We start from the raw sequence: 18,774 nt of genomic DNA on the forward strand, positions 1-18,774 counted from the left end.
TGGGCTTTATAACATGAAATGCGCACAACTATGAAGTCCGTAATGATTCAGCCTGGTCCCACCAAAACCACTACACCCTGGCCTGCACTCCTCTGCCCTCCGTGTAAGAGAGAAGGATGCTGCCATCTACATCCTCATGCAGCCAATCTGAGAAGGAGAGAAATTTCTTGGACACTTTACAGACAACTCTTGTTTGGGTTTCTGAATCTATCTGAAACCTGAATTCAATAGTTGATATAGACAATATGTTTAATGGATAATACCAATGAGATATAGAAACTGATGCTCTTATTCATCTACACTTCAGGCTATAAAAGAGAGCAAAGCATTAGTTTTCAAATACATTTCCAATTGGATAAAGACCTTAAATTACAGTAGGTTAAGTTTGCTTACAATTCTCTCTAAGCTTTTCCTCTCCTCCCTTGAGGAATATTGAAAACTCATTATAAGCAGCAGTGATACTAAGCCTACTATTAAATTAGCAATAATTTCTGGCAATTAAGGAAAAAAGATTACTTGATGAGACTTCCAGAAAAAAAAAATAAGAAAGATAGTGAGGCCTGCTAGCTCTAACACATGGAACCCTAAGAGAGACCAATACTACTACCTACACATAGGTTTAAAGGGTATGGGACCAGATCACACTCCCACTGAACTCAGCAGTAGTCAGGCTTTGCTCTGAGGCTCCACTGACAAAGGGAAGGTGTGGGAAACTTTAAGCAGTAAAAGAATTCCTGAAAACTGGTTATGTATTTGTCAATACATACATTCATAAAAAGATACAGAGTCAAATGCAGTGGTTCTCTGTTCTGACCATACTTTCAGGTCCAGGGAGCCAACCACCAACACTGTTACAGTGAGAGGCTCTAAACATTGAAGCCCCTGACTGTACCGACAGATACTGATGTAATTAGCTGAAAATCATGGTTTGCATAGCTCTGGACAATTTGAATAAGAAAAGCAAACCATGCAGATATGTTTGTATAGGAAATTGGAAAGGAAACAAGGATAATAGAGCAATGAAGAACATACCTATTTAACCTTAAATAGATCATTAAATAAAATGTTTAAGCAATTCATATGAATATACTTATATGCTCCAATGTCCACAGACATAAAAAATACAAAAACAGCAGCATGTGATGCCACTTTGAGCTTAAAGAATGTTATTTGAAAATTATTATTACGGGTTTGCTTTCCACCTTGGAATTGTTTGTTTTAATATGACTTAAATTTTCAAGGCAGGTGCACAGTCATTGGCAGAGAATTGTCTTCCTAAGCTGACATCTGGCTCACCTACACCACAAAGGATGATGTTCAGTGTCACTGAGCTTCAGGTGATGATAGTCCCTCTTGGTGGTTCAGTTGCTAAGTCATGTCTGACTGTGATGATGGTCCTTCCTGATATGCACTCAAAAATTAGGTTACTGAATAAAATGTTTCTGCCTTTAAGTATTTTCTCTTATGAATTTATTCCTAAGATTTTGGCACCTAATATTTCAGCTACCTAATATTAATATCAAGGCTGTATGTTGTCACCCTGCTTATTTAACTTATATGCAGAGTACATCATGTGAAATGCTGGGCTGGATGAAGCTCAAGCTGGAATCAAGATTGCGGGAGAAATATCAGTAATCTCAGATATGCAGATGACACGACCCTTATGGAAGAAAGTGAAGAGGAACTGAGGAGCCCCCTGAAGAGGGAGAAAGAGGAGAGTGAAAAAGCTGGCTTAAAACTCAACATTCAAAAAACTAAGATCATGGCATCCAGTCCTATCATTGCATAGCAAATAGATGGGGAAACAATGAGAGACTATTTTGGGGGGCTCTAAAATCACTGCAGAATGTGACTGAAGCCATGATATTAAAAGATACTTGTTCCTTGGAAGAAATGCTATGACAAATCTACACAGCATATTCAAAAGCAGAGACATCACTTTGCTGACAAAGGTCTATATTGTCAAAGTTATGGTTTTTCCATAGTCATGTATGGATGTGAGAGTTGGACCATAAACAAGGCTGAGTGCCAAAGAATTGATGCTTTCGAACTTTGGTGATGGAGAGGACTCTTGAGAATCCCCTGGACAGGAAGGAAATCAAACCAGTCAATCCTAAAAGAAATCAATCCTGAATATTCATTGGAAGGACTGATGGTGAAGCTCCAATACTTTGGCCACCTGCTGTGAAGAGCAGACTCATTGGAAAAGACCCTGATGCTGGGAAAGATTGAGGGCAGGAAGAGAAGCGGGTGACAGAAGATGAGATGGTTAGATGGCATCATCGACTCAATGGACATAAATTCGAGCAAACTCCAAGAGACAGTGAAGGACAGGGAAGCCTGGTATGCTGCAGTCCATCGGGTCTCAAAAAATCAGACACGACAGAGCAACTGAACAACAACCACCTAATATTAATCAGTAGAAAATACGAGCAGATGACAAAGTACATGAAAAAGAAACAAAGGGACACTATCAAAAACCTTGTTAATGGCCGGTCGTGCCAATCTATTAACCAATTTTAATCACATATGTTTCTGTGGTTAAGGCAATTTATTGTATAATTCCACCGGTCATTACAAAAGTATTCCTCATTATGGAGGAAGGGCCTAAATTAATTGAGTGAATACAGTGTTCTAGGATATAGAGATGATATAGCATATTCTTGCTTAGTTCTTTTCCCTTCCTTCTGATTTCTTTGCCTCCCTTCACCTGAAAGCACCCACTCTCCCCACGCCCCTCGAATCTATCACTTCAACAAGAATCCCAGTCTCATATTTCATATGTGATAAACTGAAGCCCAGAGAAGTTAATTAGCTAAGTCACACAGCAAGAAGGAAGGTAACAAAAATAAGCCCAATTCCAAAATCATCTGTTTTCCAACAAATTTTATCTGGCCCAAGTCAGGTATCAGATGATACCTGTTTAAGGCCACTTAAACAGGTTTGAAAAGTACACATAGTTCTACTCTCTGCAATCAATGTGTTACTTATATTCATGTGTTTCATTTTTCCTTTAGAAAAAAAAAATGGTAATTAAAATTATGTCATTAGTACTTTCTCTGTGACAACTCATTTGCTTTTGGGTATTTGTCAGAGTAAATTTCCCAAAACAGCAGGAAGTTAGATTGTATATAAAATGCTCAGTTAATTTCATGCAGTTCTTTATGCTGGACATCTGTTTTTTTACTACTTTTCACAAACATCACCAAGGAATTTTTATCCAAATTTATTTTTAAGTGTCAAGTTTAAGTATACATCCTGTATTGACATGACTTTGGGATCAAGGTTATTTTCTAATGTAACAGGGTGGAAAAAAATTATCATCTTGAGCTGCTAGCTAAAGATAAATCTTCAGCATATGATTGACATCATGAGTGAGAGAAGATGCAGTAATATTCCTGCATTCAGAGCTAGAGTCCCTGATAGTTAAAGTCACTCAGTCATGTCCGACTCTTTGCCTCCCCATGAACTATACAGTCCATGGAATTCTCCAGGTCAGAATACCGGAGTGGGTAGCCTTTCCCTTCTCCAGGGGATCTTCCTAACCCAGGGATTGAACCCAGGTCTCCTGCATTGCAGGCAGATTCTTTACCAGCAGAGCCACAAGGGAAGCCCAAGAATACTGGAGTAGGTAGCCTATCCCTTCTCCAGCAGATCTTCCTGACCCAGGGATCAAACTGGGGTCTCCTGCATTGCAGGTGGATTCTTTACCAACTGAGCTATCAGGGAGCCCCAAATTTCCCCTATAGAGGGACTCCTTGACTTGTCTAAAAATTCCTTCAGGCACCCAGACATCTTTCATACTAAACAACACTCAGGTAAGGCAAGGCAAAGATTCCATAAGTTATTCAGAGTAAAAGAGACCAGTCCTAGCCATGACCATGTATTCGGGAGTGAGGTTAGTAGAGTAAGGAAGTAACGACCACATTTTAGAGGGTAAGATAGACCATGGTATCACAGAAGAGAGGTGGGTCTGTTAAGGGCAGAAGATCAGGCATTTTTGCCTTTGCTTGGGAATAGAGCTCCAGATTTTTCCATGATAGTGAGTATGCATTCTATCTGTTGGAACGTAGTAAAAGAAAGAGAGTTCTAGAAACAACATCTGCTTCTGCTTTATTGATTATGCCAATGCCTTTGACTATGCAGATCACAACAAACTGTGGAAAATTCTGAAAGAGATGGGAATACCAGACCACCTGACCTGCCTCCTAAGAAATCTGTATGCAGGTCAAGAAGCAACAGTTAGAACTGGACATGGAACAACAGACTGGCTCCAGATAGGGAAAGGAATATGTCAAGGCTGTATATTGTCACCCTGCTTATTTAACTTATATGCAGAGTACATCATGAGAAACGCTGGGCTGGATGAAGCACAAGCTGGAATCAAGATTGCCAGGAGAAATATCAATAACCTCAGATATGCAGATGACACCACCCTTATGGCAGAAAGTGAAGAACTAAAGAGCCTCTTGATGAAAATGAAAGGACAGTGAAAAAGTTGGCTTAAAGGTCAACATTCAGAAAACTAAGATCATGGCAACTGGTCCCATCACATCATGGCAAATTGATGGGGAAACAGTGGGAACAGTAACAGAATTTATTTTCTTGGGCTCCAAAATCACTGAAGATGCTGACTGAAACCATGAAATTAAAAGATGCTTGCTCCTTAGAAGAAAAGTGAAGACAATCCTAGAGAGCATATTAAAAAGCAGAGACATTACATTTTCAACAAAGGTCTGTCTAGTCAAAGCTATGGTTTTTCCAGTAGTCATGTATGGATATGAGAGTTGGACTATAAAGAAAGCTGAGCACCGAAGAATTGATGCTTTGGATTGTGATGTTGGAAAAGACTCTGAGAGTCCCTTGGACTGCAAGAAGTTCCAGCCACTCAATCCTAAATCAGTCCTGAATATTTATTGGAAGGACTGATGCTGAAGCTGAAACTCCAATACTTTGGCCACCTCATGAGAAAAACTGACTCCTTGGAAAAGACCCTGATGCTGGGAAAGATTGAAGGCAGAAGGAGAAGGGGATGGCAGAGGATGAAATGTTTGGATGGCATCACTGACTCAATGGAAATGAGTTTGAGCAAGCTCCAGGAGTTGGTGATGGACAGGGAGGCCTGGCATGCTGCAATCCATGGGGTTGCAAATGACTGAGCAACTGAACTGATTCTAGTTGCTTATTTTCAGTTCCATTCCCAACAGTCAATCACATTTCAAATCCAACATATCAAAACTTAACAGATCACTGTAAATACACAGCAGAAATACCCCCAATGAGGTTCTCCCCATGGGATGCAATACAAGAAGGTCACAGAAAGTGATTCTGGCAATCATAAAGCTCTTCTGTCCATCAGACTCACACATTCCCTATCTAGAAGGTTGGTTCCCCACAGCTATATTCCAGTTAGATGGACTAGATAATATTCAACATTGTCAATTAGGAAACAAGTATACATTTAGGAGGCTTAACATCAGAGAGTCTTAAAACTCTCACTGCCCTTTGTGTTTCAACCTGTGATCCATTTCTTCTGCTTGTTCTTAAATGTACCTATAAATTGTGAGAATTTTAATAAAATAACCTAGTACCCAACCCAGGGCCATGTCCCTAACATGAACACTTACATATACAGTGTCAGATGTGAAGGGGCACAATGGAGAAAATGGGGCTTAGGAGACACCTGAACTTGGGTTCAAATCTTTCCCCTGAAACTGACAAGCTCTGTGACCTTGAGCGGGTTAATTGCCTGTCACCTTACCTGTACAATTATGCCTATAGTTTCATAATACTTTTATAAAGAGTTATTCTAATACTCCTGGCACCAATAACTGCCTTTGACCAATAGATACTAAAAAGTAATTATTCTCATATTCATCATTTTACATATAAAAAGTTCAAGTGAGGTCTGCAAAGGGTGGCTCAGAGTCTTACAACTTGCCTTTGGAAAAGCCACCTTGAAAACTAGATATTCTTGTCTAGTCTTTATTTTTTTTTCCATTCTACAATTTAGCCTCTTGTTCCTTATCATAGGAACTAATTATTTGATATAGTAAATAAGTTTGAGCTGTTATAACTATTGGACTGCATATGATCAAGGATACTACAGTGATCATAATTTATTCTGACACTAAAAATGAAGGTTACTGGCTTGCCTTTTAAAATCTTTAAAAAAAAGAAAAAGAAAAAAAGCTGGAATCACAAACTTGTGATTCTCTGCAGTTAATATAAAATTATTTTTTCATTATGGGTTAGAGTTGACAGGATAATCATATGCCATCTGGGACACACAAGTGGCAGGCTGGATTACACAAATGTAGAAAAATACTATAAACTCATGTGCATTGAATTAAAATATGAAAGAGGAACAAATCATAAGGGGTTAATAACCCTCTTGGAATGTTATCAGTTAAATAATAATTATGAATAATTCATGATATGCTAAATTTAGGGAGTTCAGCATAAAACTGAACTGATGAAAATTCAAGAAAGAACATGACTAATCCAAAATTTAAGCTCTTCTATTACACTCTTTGATCTTCGAAATCTATCTAAAAGGATCCCTTAGTGGAAACCTAGAATCGGTCTCTCTTTAACTTGAAATAAATTAGATTCAAGGTATTCTGACCTTGAAATCTTTAACACAATTAGAAGGTATATGCCAAGCATTGGGTGCACATTAAAGAGACAATCCAGACTTTTGGAAGTAAAGAAAGAGCTCATTCCAAAATTTCCTCTTAGATCAAGGTAGTTCTTTAGTTTAGATGGCAAAGTGTGGCTCTGGGGAAGCTTCCGGAACACCCAGCTCACCAGGATTTGCCTGACAACCCAGTGACTTCCTAAAAGGAGACAATTGTGTGCATTTTGCTTTTGATAAGGAAGTCAGCAGAGAGCAGCAGGTGCTGAAGGCAGACTCCCAAGCAACTTGTTTGCGTACTTGAATGTGACTAAATAAACTCTGTCTCCTCTTGTAGTCCCTGCCCCACTGCCATCACTAGTTGGAAAAAAGAAAGCGGCTCATATGAAAGACAGCTGCGGGCACACCATTTTAGAAGAGACAAGGCACAGATGTTTCTCAATGATAGTTTCCAACCTTTTCAGCGCCAAGAGTTTAGTCTCTTTTAAGAAACAAGTTCATCTGTGCCACATATTGTGGCTTTTGACTATTCACTGTTTGTTGCTTTTAGCTTGTGCTGCGTGGGGATTAAGACATGGTTTAAATACAGAGTTCTCTATCTGCCAGGGATTAGTGATCAGAGAAGAGCAGTGCTGGAAGACTAGACCTGGAAGGCTGGAATGGGGAAGTAGCTTGAGGGCTGGTGGGATGGAATGGAATGGAATAGACTAGAATAGAATAGATAAGAGGAATAGAACAGAACCATGAAGACTGTCTCAGCATGGTTCTGGTGGTAGCTGCCTAGGCCTAAAAATTCAAGGGCTATGTGTCCTATTCTTTGTACTGTTCATTTTATTTCTTAAAGATTAAAACTGAGCACAAATAAATCAGAAAAATAGTCCTTTTTATATTTTTGTCTGGAGGTCCTGATATAGAGCCTTGGATGCAACGGGTATGCAAAAAAGGCTTGTGAGATTAAACCCTGAAAAGCCTAGTGACGAAAACACCAATGACATGAACAGCATCACTTTGTCACTGAGTTCTGACAGAAATACCTCCTTCGTGGCCTCTCTTCTTTCATCCCTCACTTCCCTGTGAATACTTGTTATTCTCCATCTCATGACTTTTTTGTTTTAACATAGCATTTATTGATGTGTGTTACTTTTGTGCATATTTATTTATTTATTTGCCATCTGCCTGTCTTTCTTATCATCACCATCTAGTTCTCTACTAGGATATTAGTTTTATGAAGTCAGGGGACTTTGTTTCCCTGGGATCTTATCCTTTCTATACACATGTGTTTTCAGCTCCTGGGAGAATGCCTGGCTTTGGGGAAACTTCCAATGAGTAGTTGTGAAATATGTGAGTAAACTTCTCTACAGCCCTGCCTTCAAGAACAGAAGTGAGAATAGGAGCATCTCCATATAATTTATTTTCCACACTATCACTTTTGACAATGAAAGTATACACCAGTTGGTGTCAGGATAATAGGTGTAAACTTCATAAATTTTGGTTGAATAAAGAAAGAAAATGGAATACATATACCTTTAGAATCCTAGAGGGTTTGCTAAATATCAGGATTATGGAATATTTTTTTAAAAGACACTATTACATCTTAATTTAGGAGATCAAAGCATCTAAAGGTCAAGAAAGGATTCCCAAGAAATTATCCTAGCAGACCCTTAGAAGCTAGCCAGAAATGATTTGTAACTAGTGCTATATTTATATGCCAGTAGAAACTATCACGTGACTTCCAAGTGCTTTATGCAATTCATTCTGTGCCTGAGTTCACACAGGGACTTTCCTTAGGGAACTTTTGATTGTTTATTATTCTAAAGATTAGAAAAGATGAATTTAAGTTCAAACTCTAATTGCCTAAAAATCTCCAATAGTGGGATTCAGACTTGGAGAAGACTTTCCCTTGTTTGTTTTTGTTTTTCTACTAGGCTAACAAGGTCTGATGAGTCCACAGCACAACAGAACTCCTTAAAAAAATCAAAGTAATATTTTATGGTACTAAACTTACAATTTAGGGTCGTATTTTCAAAGGCTGTATATCAGCATAACATGAAAATCTGTCATGTTTCACTGACTTTGTACAGTGGCAGAATTAAGATTTGGGGACAAAAATAATAAATAGATCTGTCTCCTTGCATTGAACACATTCTGGACTAATGATACCTAAGACTTATGATGTCAATTAGAGAGAGAGGAAAATAACCACTAGCAGGGTTTGACTTCCTTTGGGCTTGTGATCCAGTCTGCAAGCTCTTCCCCTTCCAGCTTTTTCCCCCCTGTGGTCCAGAACCACCTGTGGACTCAATCACACAGTCATGTCCAACTCTTCATGACTCCATGGACTGTAGCCCTCCAGGTTCCTCTGTCCATGGGATTCTCTTGTCAAGAATACTGGAGGGGGTTGCCACGCCCTTCTCAAGGGGATCTTCCTGACCCAGGGATCAAGCCCACGTCCCCTGTGTCTCCTGCACTGGAAGGTGGATACTCTACCACTGCACTGCCTGGGAAGCCCACGGAACCACATGGGCAATGACGAATGTTGGCAGAGATTCCCCTGATGTGCCATCTAGTGTGTTTGATGGGAACTAGAGGGGTTCACCCATGAAGAACTCAAACAAGATCACTGACTCCTTAGACAGATATGAAAATTGATCCAATTTATACATATTAAAGTAGTAGTGAGTGATAGTGGGGGTAACAGTGAGATATTACATGGGAGGCAAAATGTAAGGAAGCAGACACTCAAGATTATGAATGAAATATACTACGTTGCAGCAGAGAGATCCAACATGATAACGGAGGGTGGTGGGAGCAGAGAGACAGGCACCGTGAGATCCTACAGGTCCTGTGGTCTGTGCTCACCATACAGGACTTCATCCTCTCTCTGCTTTTTTATGCTACGCTTTACCACTGTGAGAGTCACACCTCCTGGCAGAGGCCCATGAGCATAAGACTACAGGGCTCCTGGCTGTGGGATAATCAGGGTGGATCACCCTGGACAGGGTAGCAACCAGTTATTCACATCGCTAATGCAAATAATTAGTGCAGGGTCAGTGCATTCATTTCCACATATTATTACCGACTTGCTTGCTGTCTGTTGTCCCTCAACTAGATTGTAGGTATCAGGGGATCATGGGCATAAGGAAATTGTCTATTTTCCCCTCACTGCTTTACATCCAACTCATTGTACTATGAATGGCACATTAGTAGTTATTTAATGGATAAATTACTCAAGTCAGTAGAAAAACAATTATTCAGATTTGCATTTTCAAAACATTGCTTAGGTTGTGATTGTAATGTATGGACTTTGAGTAGGGTGAAGGGCGAGATGTGAGAGTAGATGATGAGAGAAACTGAGTCTGGGGGATAATCTTTGTAAAATCCGAGGGAGTCTCTGCTAAAACTCTTTACTGCTGGTGGGTAGGAAGGTGGAGATGAAAATTAACACACAATAGACACCCATGCCATGTCAGGTACTGTGCTCTATGGCTACATATACTTCACAGCACTTAATTCTCAAGTCCTAAACAAAGCCTCTAATGTGCATGAATTCCATTTTAGAGATGAAGCAGCTGAGACTCAGAGTAAGTCATTTGCCTAAAAAGCTACAATTCAAACCTGGATTTACCCAACTTTAAGGTGGATGCCTAACTGGAAACTACGCCATGCTGCCAATCAGAATAATTGAGAAAATAGTTTAGGTCAATCACTGAAATCTTGGTCATAAGATTTACCACTTGGTTTCCTGATGTGCTTCTACAGGCTCTCAGATGTGCAGGAAATGGCATGTTGTTATCACCAGACATCGTGAGCCTCATATTTTCATTTCGAGTGATGCTCTTTGAGGAAGTAAATTTCCTTTCCTTAGCTACATTTTCCTAACACATATCCTGAGTACTGCTGTCAGCTCTGTTCTCTCCAGGCTCTGAGAGCTGAGTTCACAGAGGAGTCCCTCTTCCATGCTGTAGCCTGCCTCAGTTCCTCAGACAATCCCAGCTAAGGCAGAGAAGTACTAATAGTCCCAGCATATTCATTTGTGAGTAGCTTAGAGATGAGCCCATATTCCAGTGCCATATCCAGTCACAGAGCATCTAAAAAATTCCTTCCAGCTGTCTTTGTTTGGTGATCAGGTCCTGGGTTTTTAAGCCCATCTCCCTACCAGATTCCATGATTCCTGCAACATGTAGTTCTTCCTTCTCCTCTACTTCGTGATTATGTATATAGCAGGATTTTCCCTAGGTCCCTACTCCAAACTTCTCTCATTTACCTTAGATAAACTGTAGCTCTTTTTTTGGGACCAGAAACCTATCCTAAACCTCAGCTCTGTGCTTTCCTGGTACACTCTCCTTGTTCTCTTTACATGCGCACATGTCTTGGTCCCTACTTCAGCCTAATGGCTCAAGTGCCATCCATGTTGCCATTTACCTAGCTCCGGAGCACCAGCTGCCTTCTGCATTCCCTGCCATTGTGCATTACTTACCTGGACTTTGGTGTTAATTGCTATTTGTTCAGCAAAGGTTTCTCCTCCCTTTCCTCCACAGGAACTGTTTCCTTCATAATACTGTTGCTAAGAAGTGACTGGTCATCCAGAAACTACATTTCCTGCTCTGCTATCTTGCACTGAACTGGAGAAATGGGGCCAAATATTATTCAGTAAAATAAAGATAGTAGAGATGTATACAACTTCTGCCCCGGTCCATAAAACCTCCACAGGACCAGCTTGATATCACCTTCCAGAAAAACTTGATTATGTTAAAGTGGTAGGGCCTCCATCAACCTGTGTTCTTGATGGACTCTGTGAAGCAGAAACTAACCCTCCCTTTATGTGAGTGAAAAATTAGTCTCTAACCTATGATACTAGGGGCTTCCCTGGTAGCTCAGCTGGTAAAGAATCTGCCTGCAATGCAGGAAACACTGGTTCAATTCCTGGGTCATGAAGATTCCCTGGAGAAGGGATATGCTACCTACTCCAGTTCTGGGCTTCCCTGGTGGCTCAGATGGTAAAGAATCCGCCTGCAATGTGGGAGACCTGGGTTCAATTCCTGGGTTGGGAAGATCTCCTGGAGGAGAACATGGCAACCCACTCTAGTATTCTTGCCTGGAGAATCCCCATGGACAGAGGAGCCTGGGGGGCTACAGTCCACGGGGTCACAAGGAGTCAGACAGGACTGAGCGACTAAGCACAGCACAGTATGATATAAAGCCGCTGTTCTTAGGGGTTTACCTGAAACAAGAGCCTGTTTGACTTATTGAACACACACGTCTTCCAGAAACCACGGAGGCCAACATTTTTTTGAGTTGGCTGAACTTAGGACCTTCAGAATAAACACCACCTCACAGGGCCAGCGCTCCCTCTGGTGTCTGCCACTGTTACAGGCCAGTTCTTCACCCTCTGCCTTGTACTACTCAGCCATAAAAAAAAGTACAAAATAATGCCACATGCAGCAACATGGATACAACTTGAGATTATCATACTAAGTGAAGTAAATGAGAAAGAGGAAGACAAATACCATATGATATCACTTGTATATGTAACCTAAAACATGACACAAATGAACTTAGAGATCAGATTTGTGGTTGCCAAGGGGGAGGGAGTTTGGGATTAGCAGAGATAAACTATTATATGTGGAATGGATAAGCAACAATGTACTACTGTATAGCACAGGGAGCTATATATTCAATATCCCATGATAAGCCACAATGGAAAAGAATATTAAAAAAAAAGAATATCCATAGGTATATAACTGAGTCGCCTTGCCGTATAGCAGACATTGACACAGCACTGTAAGTGAAGGGTACTTCAATAAATAAAATACAATAGAACAAAAGGACTGTTACAGGCTCTCTTTCTCTGCTCCCCTGGGTCAGCCTCATGTGGCCAACATGCCTTATGCCCATTTATCAAGGTATGGCCTACATAGAGATACTTAAAAACTGAACTGTTTCATGGAAACCAACAGAGGAAAGCCACATACCTCTGAGGCCACAAGTCTGTGAGCACTCTGTCCAAGCTGTCCATCCCGACAACTGACAGTTGACCACACACTCCACCAGGCAGTGACGGTTCATCCTCTGCGGCTTCTCCAAGTTACGCTGCAGACGGGAAGGAAATATGATTGTACTGGAGAATTCATCGCAATGTCAAATCAAATCACTATCCTTTTGTGGGATAATAATCTCTATTCTGTGAGAATAATTTTGCTATGTTTTTGTAAGAAAAATAGCCTGGCTTATAGAAACTGATGGCAAGTCTATAAAAATGATGATCCTCACTTCATGACATAGAAACTCGTCAGTCCAAATTTCTTTTGATAAAACCTTCAACTCAACTCTAGAATAGACCCACATTTAAGGGACCAGGAAAGCAGGCAATTATGTTACACAAAGATCTGTCCTGTCACTCACCCAGCAAGGAACCAGAGGGATGTCTCAGTGCTAAATTCAGGCATCTTGCCCTCTGGATAGACCGGTAGTATATAGAGAGCTCAAACTAACAGCAACCCAGGCTAAACAATAAGTAGAAGAATAAAACTGAAATCAACAACCCATCTAAAGTTCATAAAAAAGACTGATTAGCTAAAAACATAAACATGATCTTAATCAAGGGAAAAGTTGATGATACCATTTCTTTTCCTCTTGTCCTCTCTTAAACCCACATCTAGGTAAAATCACACATTTTCTAATGGCCAGTGTAGAAGAGGTCTTAGTGAAAGAGTAAATCATCCCAGAGACACAAAAAGAATACCAAAATATTCAGTTTTAGGAATTGCATATTGTGTGATTGAGGAAAATGCTAACATTCAATATATGTTAAATGTTAGCAATGTCCATACTGAGCTAAAATTATTGATTACAGCATGATTACTTACTACATGAGCAAACTAGAAATGACCACATAAGATCTTTGATCCATCTGAGATATGTGGGTATTCTGCTTAGGTTAATAATTTGGGACTTTAAATATTTGTTGAACATGTGGTATTTGGAAAGAAGAGAAACTAATTTTTCTATCAATGAATAGTTTATACTGCTTTTATATCAAAAGGAAAGATTTACTATGTACACTAAATGTACATTTTTGACTTATTTGAGTTGTTATAGGTTGGTGATTTATTTTTCTTGAAGCAGACAACAGTCTTGAGGGGGAGATGAAGCAAAATGTTAAAGTAAATCACTGACACTTGTTAGAGAGAATTCTGTATTAACCAGTCTCAGAATTTCATTAAAAGGAACATCTGATTTTACATGGTCTAGTTTCAGGGGTACTGTTGGTCCATGGTGATACTGTTAGTTGAAAGAGATGTTATGGTAATACTTAATAAGGTTAACCCAGGATCGGTGAGGAGGTTTTGTTCTGATAATTTTAATTTTCACTTGTGGACTCTATTTACCTACTGGAGAATGAGACAACTTTTATTTTGTCAGTTTGCTAAAGATATTCCCATGAAACCTGAGTTCACTGACGCCACACATTTCCAATTATTCCAAAGATTGTTTTAGTGATTCTTATAATGTTATAGCATATGGTCATCTTTGTTTCTAAACTGCCATCATAGTGCATTTCACTTATATGTTGGGGAGGAAATGTCAACTTTTGGGGAAGAGATTTGATTATAGCTTTTGTCCAAATTCCACATATTTTGTGATGGGGAAAAATATAAAATTACAAAAATTCAAAACCCACCAACTCTACCCAACTTGGTAGAGAGACATTTAGCTCATTTTAAGAAGAAAAATGCACTGTGTTTATTGCCTAGCAAACATTTGCTAAGCAAATTAGCAGAGTATTCTAACAGCAAGTATCACTGTACATCTTGCACGCAAGGGACAGTGTTTCCCACTTAGGCAAAATGAATCATCTGCCCAATACCAAGAATCAATTTTAGAGTCAACTGATGTCAATTGTTAGTTGGCAAGCAAGTACATCTAACTAAGTTCTTAGAAATAATGAAGAACTATATTTTTAATGAACCCATTTCTCCAATGCAAAATGACCTTTCCTGTCATTTTAACTAAGTTCAAACTCGTGAGATGTAACTGTATAATACTAGTACCTCTTACTCTAATTGAACCTAAGCTGTGACGAGAAGAAATTGGGAGGGTCATTTATAGTGAGCATTGTGAAGGTTGCAGACCACTATTTAAAAAATTAAATAAATAAACAAAGCCATGGGTGTGGGGTCCAAACACACATAACTTACCTGCTCGCATTCGTCCATGGCAACGAGTTTGCCATCACTACGCACACAGCTCAGAAGGCGGGTCCTGAAGCCTTGCCCACAGGTTGCATTTTCACTCAGCTGGCATGTACTCCACTCTACGGGCATAGGGTGACCACACTGAGTTTCAAAGTTATGACCAGGTGAGCAAAAGACAACAAACCTTTGATTCTCTGCATCAGTGGAGAATAGTGTACACAGAATCCTAAAACCATTTCTATGTGGCTTCATTAAGCATTATGCAATTCTTTAATTACAAAATAATCAATCAGATCACCAAATAGAAGTGAATTTGCTTTCTTGAGGTCAGAAGCCAAAGAGTTTATAGAAATCATCTCATAGTTGGCTGAGGTAGGAAAAGGAAAAAACCTAAGCACAAAGGACAACCAGTTTGGAATCATTTATTTGCTGGGCGTAATTGAGAAAGAAAGAAAATACGGAAATGATGCTAGTCTGTGATATCAACTTGAAGATATTTTCAATGAATAAATATAATTATTTAAACCATTTGGTATATTTGGTACAGTGGGGCCAAGAAAGGTACCCCCAAAGGGAAAGAAGTCATGACGAAAAGGGCCATTTTGAAAACTCTCACTTTAATAAAATTATTCTCTCATGAGAGAAGGTTTTGTAGATTTGGCTAACTGTATTACAAACTCAACAGTGAGAGTTAGAATAAATCATCCCATAACTAATTCTTTTAAAAAATTTTATTTTTGTGTGAGTAGAAAAAGAGATCCTCAATCATATACAGTGAGAACCTCTCTAAGAAGATTTTTCATATTTGGTAGATGATCTAAAAGTTAAATAGGAAGCGCTAGTCCATGTATAGCAGAATCAGCATTTTAAAGACATGCTTTTTCAGTAAAGCAAATTTTGTTATATTTTTGGAAAATTAGTATGAAAACTAATGATCTAAAAGACCTTTCATGAAAGAAAAAGGACAAATACAGCAGGTCAACTCTCACCTATAAAGACAGTCTCACAGAATTTACTAGAGGTTTTCTACATGAGAAATCTCAGTAGTGCCACTGTGACCTCAGTGGAAAATTTGTTTCAGAAAAAGGCAACTGTTTTGCCCCTTCAGGCAGCTGGCCATTTGGTTATCAGTACTGAAGTCAATGCTGAGACTTAACCTGATTCCGCATTTCATGGCATTCCGTGTATCACTGCTGCAGAGAACAGATCAATGTAATTATACAGTCCTTTAGTTTCCGACACTGAACACAGTGGTACGCCGTGTCTGAATAAGGGTCTCTAAAATATCCCTGTCCAGTCAGGTCTACCAGTTGTCCTTGGTGACATAGAGCACGTACATCACAAGCTTTAGTTTCTTGAAATAATCAAAGCCATGAAAGAGCTGCATTCTAGGACAGCATGATTCCGTGGTTTGTGGTTTACAGCCATACCTGTTAGATTGTACTGGAACTGGAAGCAATTTTCATTGAGAAGGCAGGGCCGCACCTGTGAGTCTTCAGCACACGTCCTCGAGCTCACGGAGGGCCTCAGCAGGTAGCGGGTTCTCCTCTGCGTTGTGTGAGGATCACACGACTGTGAAAATCAAAGAGCAGGCAGAGTTAGAAAGGAGCTCGTGTTTGTTGATAAACTGAATGTGCTTATCTGTAAACATAGAGGCACATGTGCAACACCTACAGGGAAGAGACTATTGAAGAGAGTATGAGACAGAATATTTAGAAAATAAAATCATTATGGGGTTCAGTGTAAGTAGTTTCTGGTTTTTCTACCTGACAACTCTTTCTTGTTCTACATTATGATGAATAATTAGGCACGTGGGGACCATTTTCACTCACTGAACACACTCTGTACTCTCAAATCCATTTGCCATGTAGCAAGCGATGAATGCATTTTGAATGTATAAATGAATGAGAAAAGGCAGACAATGTCCCTTCTGCCTCCAGCTAGTCTAGCCCCAAAGAAATAACCACACAGAACACTTTAATGAGAAAATATTTTTTAAAAGCAGAACAAAGAGAGGGAATTATGAAATCAATATTGCCAATATAACAAAACTTTCCTCTTATTTTGGAGGCCCTCTGATCCATAGATTAGTCACTTCATGCAGTTGCCCTTTCAGCAAAATAGATGCATAAATAGGAACTTCAAAAATCTCCCACAAAAATCACTTTACTTATGGGTCTACATGTCCTCTTATCACCTCAATTCATATGACATTCTTGAGCCAGGTAAACCTGCCTGCCATCTGTCATCCATCCACTCTACTCACAGAGGACTGTCAGAAGCTGTCCCTATTAGAATAATCTCCTTTCCCATGTCTTATATCCTATCCTCCTCCTACTTCTTCTTCAGAACACTAATCAAGATTTCATCATTGACAGTCTTTCTTTTAATAATAAGTTCTTCTCTTCCTTCCTAAGCAAACTTCCACCCATGTTCAAGAATTACTATACAGTACTTGATTCCAAACATAAACGTATATGTTACATCTGCCTTTGTGTGATCATTCTTTGTTTCCTTATTACTCCATCTCCTCCTTTTCTTTATAAATTCTTTGAGGACATAATAGATCATGATTTCTACTTCCTGTGTCACTCCCTGAAAATTCTGGTATATATTTGACCCAGTGGTTGTTCGGTAACACCATTATATGTGGTGAAGACAACATAATTCAGATCCAGAAATCTAGAGACACATAGGTGTTTAAACCACAGGAAAGAGAAAAGTCTCTGAATTCATGTCATCAAACCATCACTGCAATATTTGGGATTTTTTAAAATTTTTATTCCTTTACCTTTTCAGATACATTAGCAAGAACACAACCTGTAAGCAAAATGATAATGTTAGAATACACTGAAATACATAGAAAAATGCTACAAAATTCTCTTCTATTTTCAAATGTTTGGAGCCATTGAAACACATTTACTATTTATGTGGCTTTATAGTTGGATAATCTGTCAATACTTATAAAGTATTTTTACATTTTAATTATATCAAATTGCCTCTGGATGATCAAGAAGGGCCATTGAAACCAGGTAATTATTCTTAATTATCTGCAAAGGAATCCCATCCTAATGCTTACAAATAATTTACTATTAATTCAGCAAATAATTTGATTGTTCTCATGAGAAGGAATGATAACTTAAATGATTTACCACTGAAAGAAAATGAAAGCATCTTAAAAGTTACTCCTGATTAGTGTGCTACTACTTTTCTACCTTACAAATTCAATGACTGAACGAGGTGAATGTGTGTCAGGATTTATGAGCTTGCTTAATCTAAAGCATGAAATAAAACAAAAGAGAAAATTACACGCATGAAAACATGCACACACAATTCAAATTATGTAACTTTGAACAATCCACTTATATATTCTTTATCTCAGTTCTTCATCTAGACCTGGGTGAGAAAGGGGCAGGGGCATAATTTGGTAGTCTTTAAGAGTTCAGTTCAGTTCAGTCGCGTCTGACTCTTTGTGACCCCATGAACTGCAGCACGCCAGGCCTCCCTGTCCATCACCAACTCCGGGAGTCCACCCAAACACATGTCCATTGAGTCGGTGATGCCATCCAACCATCTCATCCTCTGTCATCCCCTTCTGCTCCTGCCCTCAATCTTTCCCAGCATCAGGGTCTTTTCAAATGAGTTAGCTCTCCGCATGAGGTGGCCAAAGTATTGGAGTTTCAGCTTCAGCATCAGTCCTTCCAATGCACACCCAGGACTGATCTCCTTTAGGATGGACTGGTTGGATCTCCTCGCAGTCCAAGGGACTCTCAAGAGTCTTCTCCAACACCACAGTTCAAAAGCATCAATTCTTTGGTGCTCAGCTTTCTTTATAGTCCAACTCTCACATTCATACATGACCACTGGGAAAACCATAGCCTTGACTAGATGGACCTTTGTTGGCAAAGTAATGTCTCTGCTTTTTAATATGCTGTCTAGGTT

At 39.3% G+C, this 18,774-nt stretch overlaps 1 protein-coding gene across 1 annotated transcript in view; it reads right to left on the bottom strand.

Annotated features, from left to right (window-relative positions):
* The window catches only part of THSD7B (thrombospondin type 1 domain containing 7B), a 972,933-nt gene that overhangs the window by 33,588 nt on the left and 920,571 nt on the right, over window positions 1-18,774 (bottom strand). The window contains exons 17-19 of the mRNA XM_061135120.1: window positions 16,263-16,404; window positions 14,836-14,951; window positions 12,610-12,727 (exon numbers count right to left, since the gene is read on the bottom strand). Coding sequence (XP_060991103.1) covers window positions 12,610-12,727; window positions 14,836-14,951; window positions 16,263-16,404 — 376 coding nt within the window. The remainder of the gene's footprint in view (window positions 1-12,609; window positions 12,728-14,835; window positions 14,952-16,262; window positions 16,405-18,774) is intronic.

This window comes from Dama dama, chromosome 33 (genome assembly GCF_033118175.1).
Source record: "Dama dama isolate Ldn47 chromosome 33, ASM3311817v1, whole genome shotgun sequence".
Taxonomy (NCBI): Eukaryota; Metazoa; Chordata; class Mammalia; order Artiodactyla; family Cervidae; genus Dama; species Dama dama.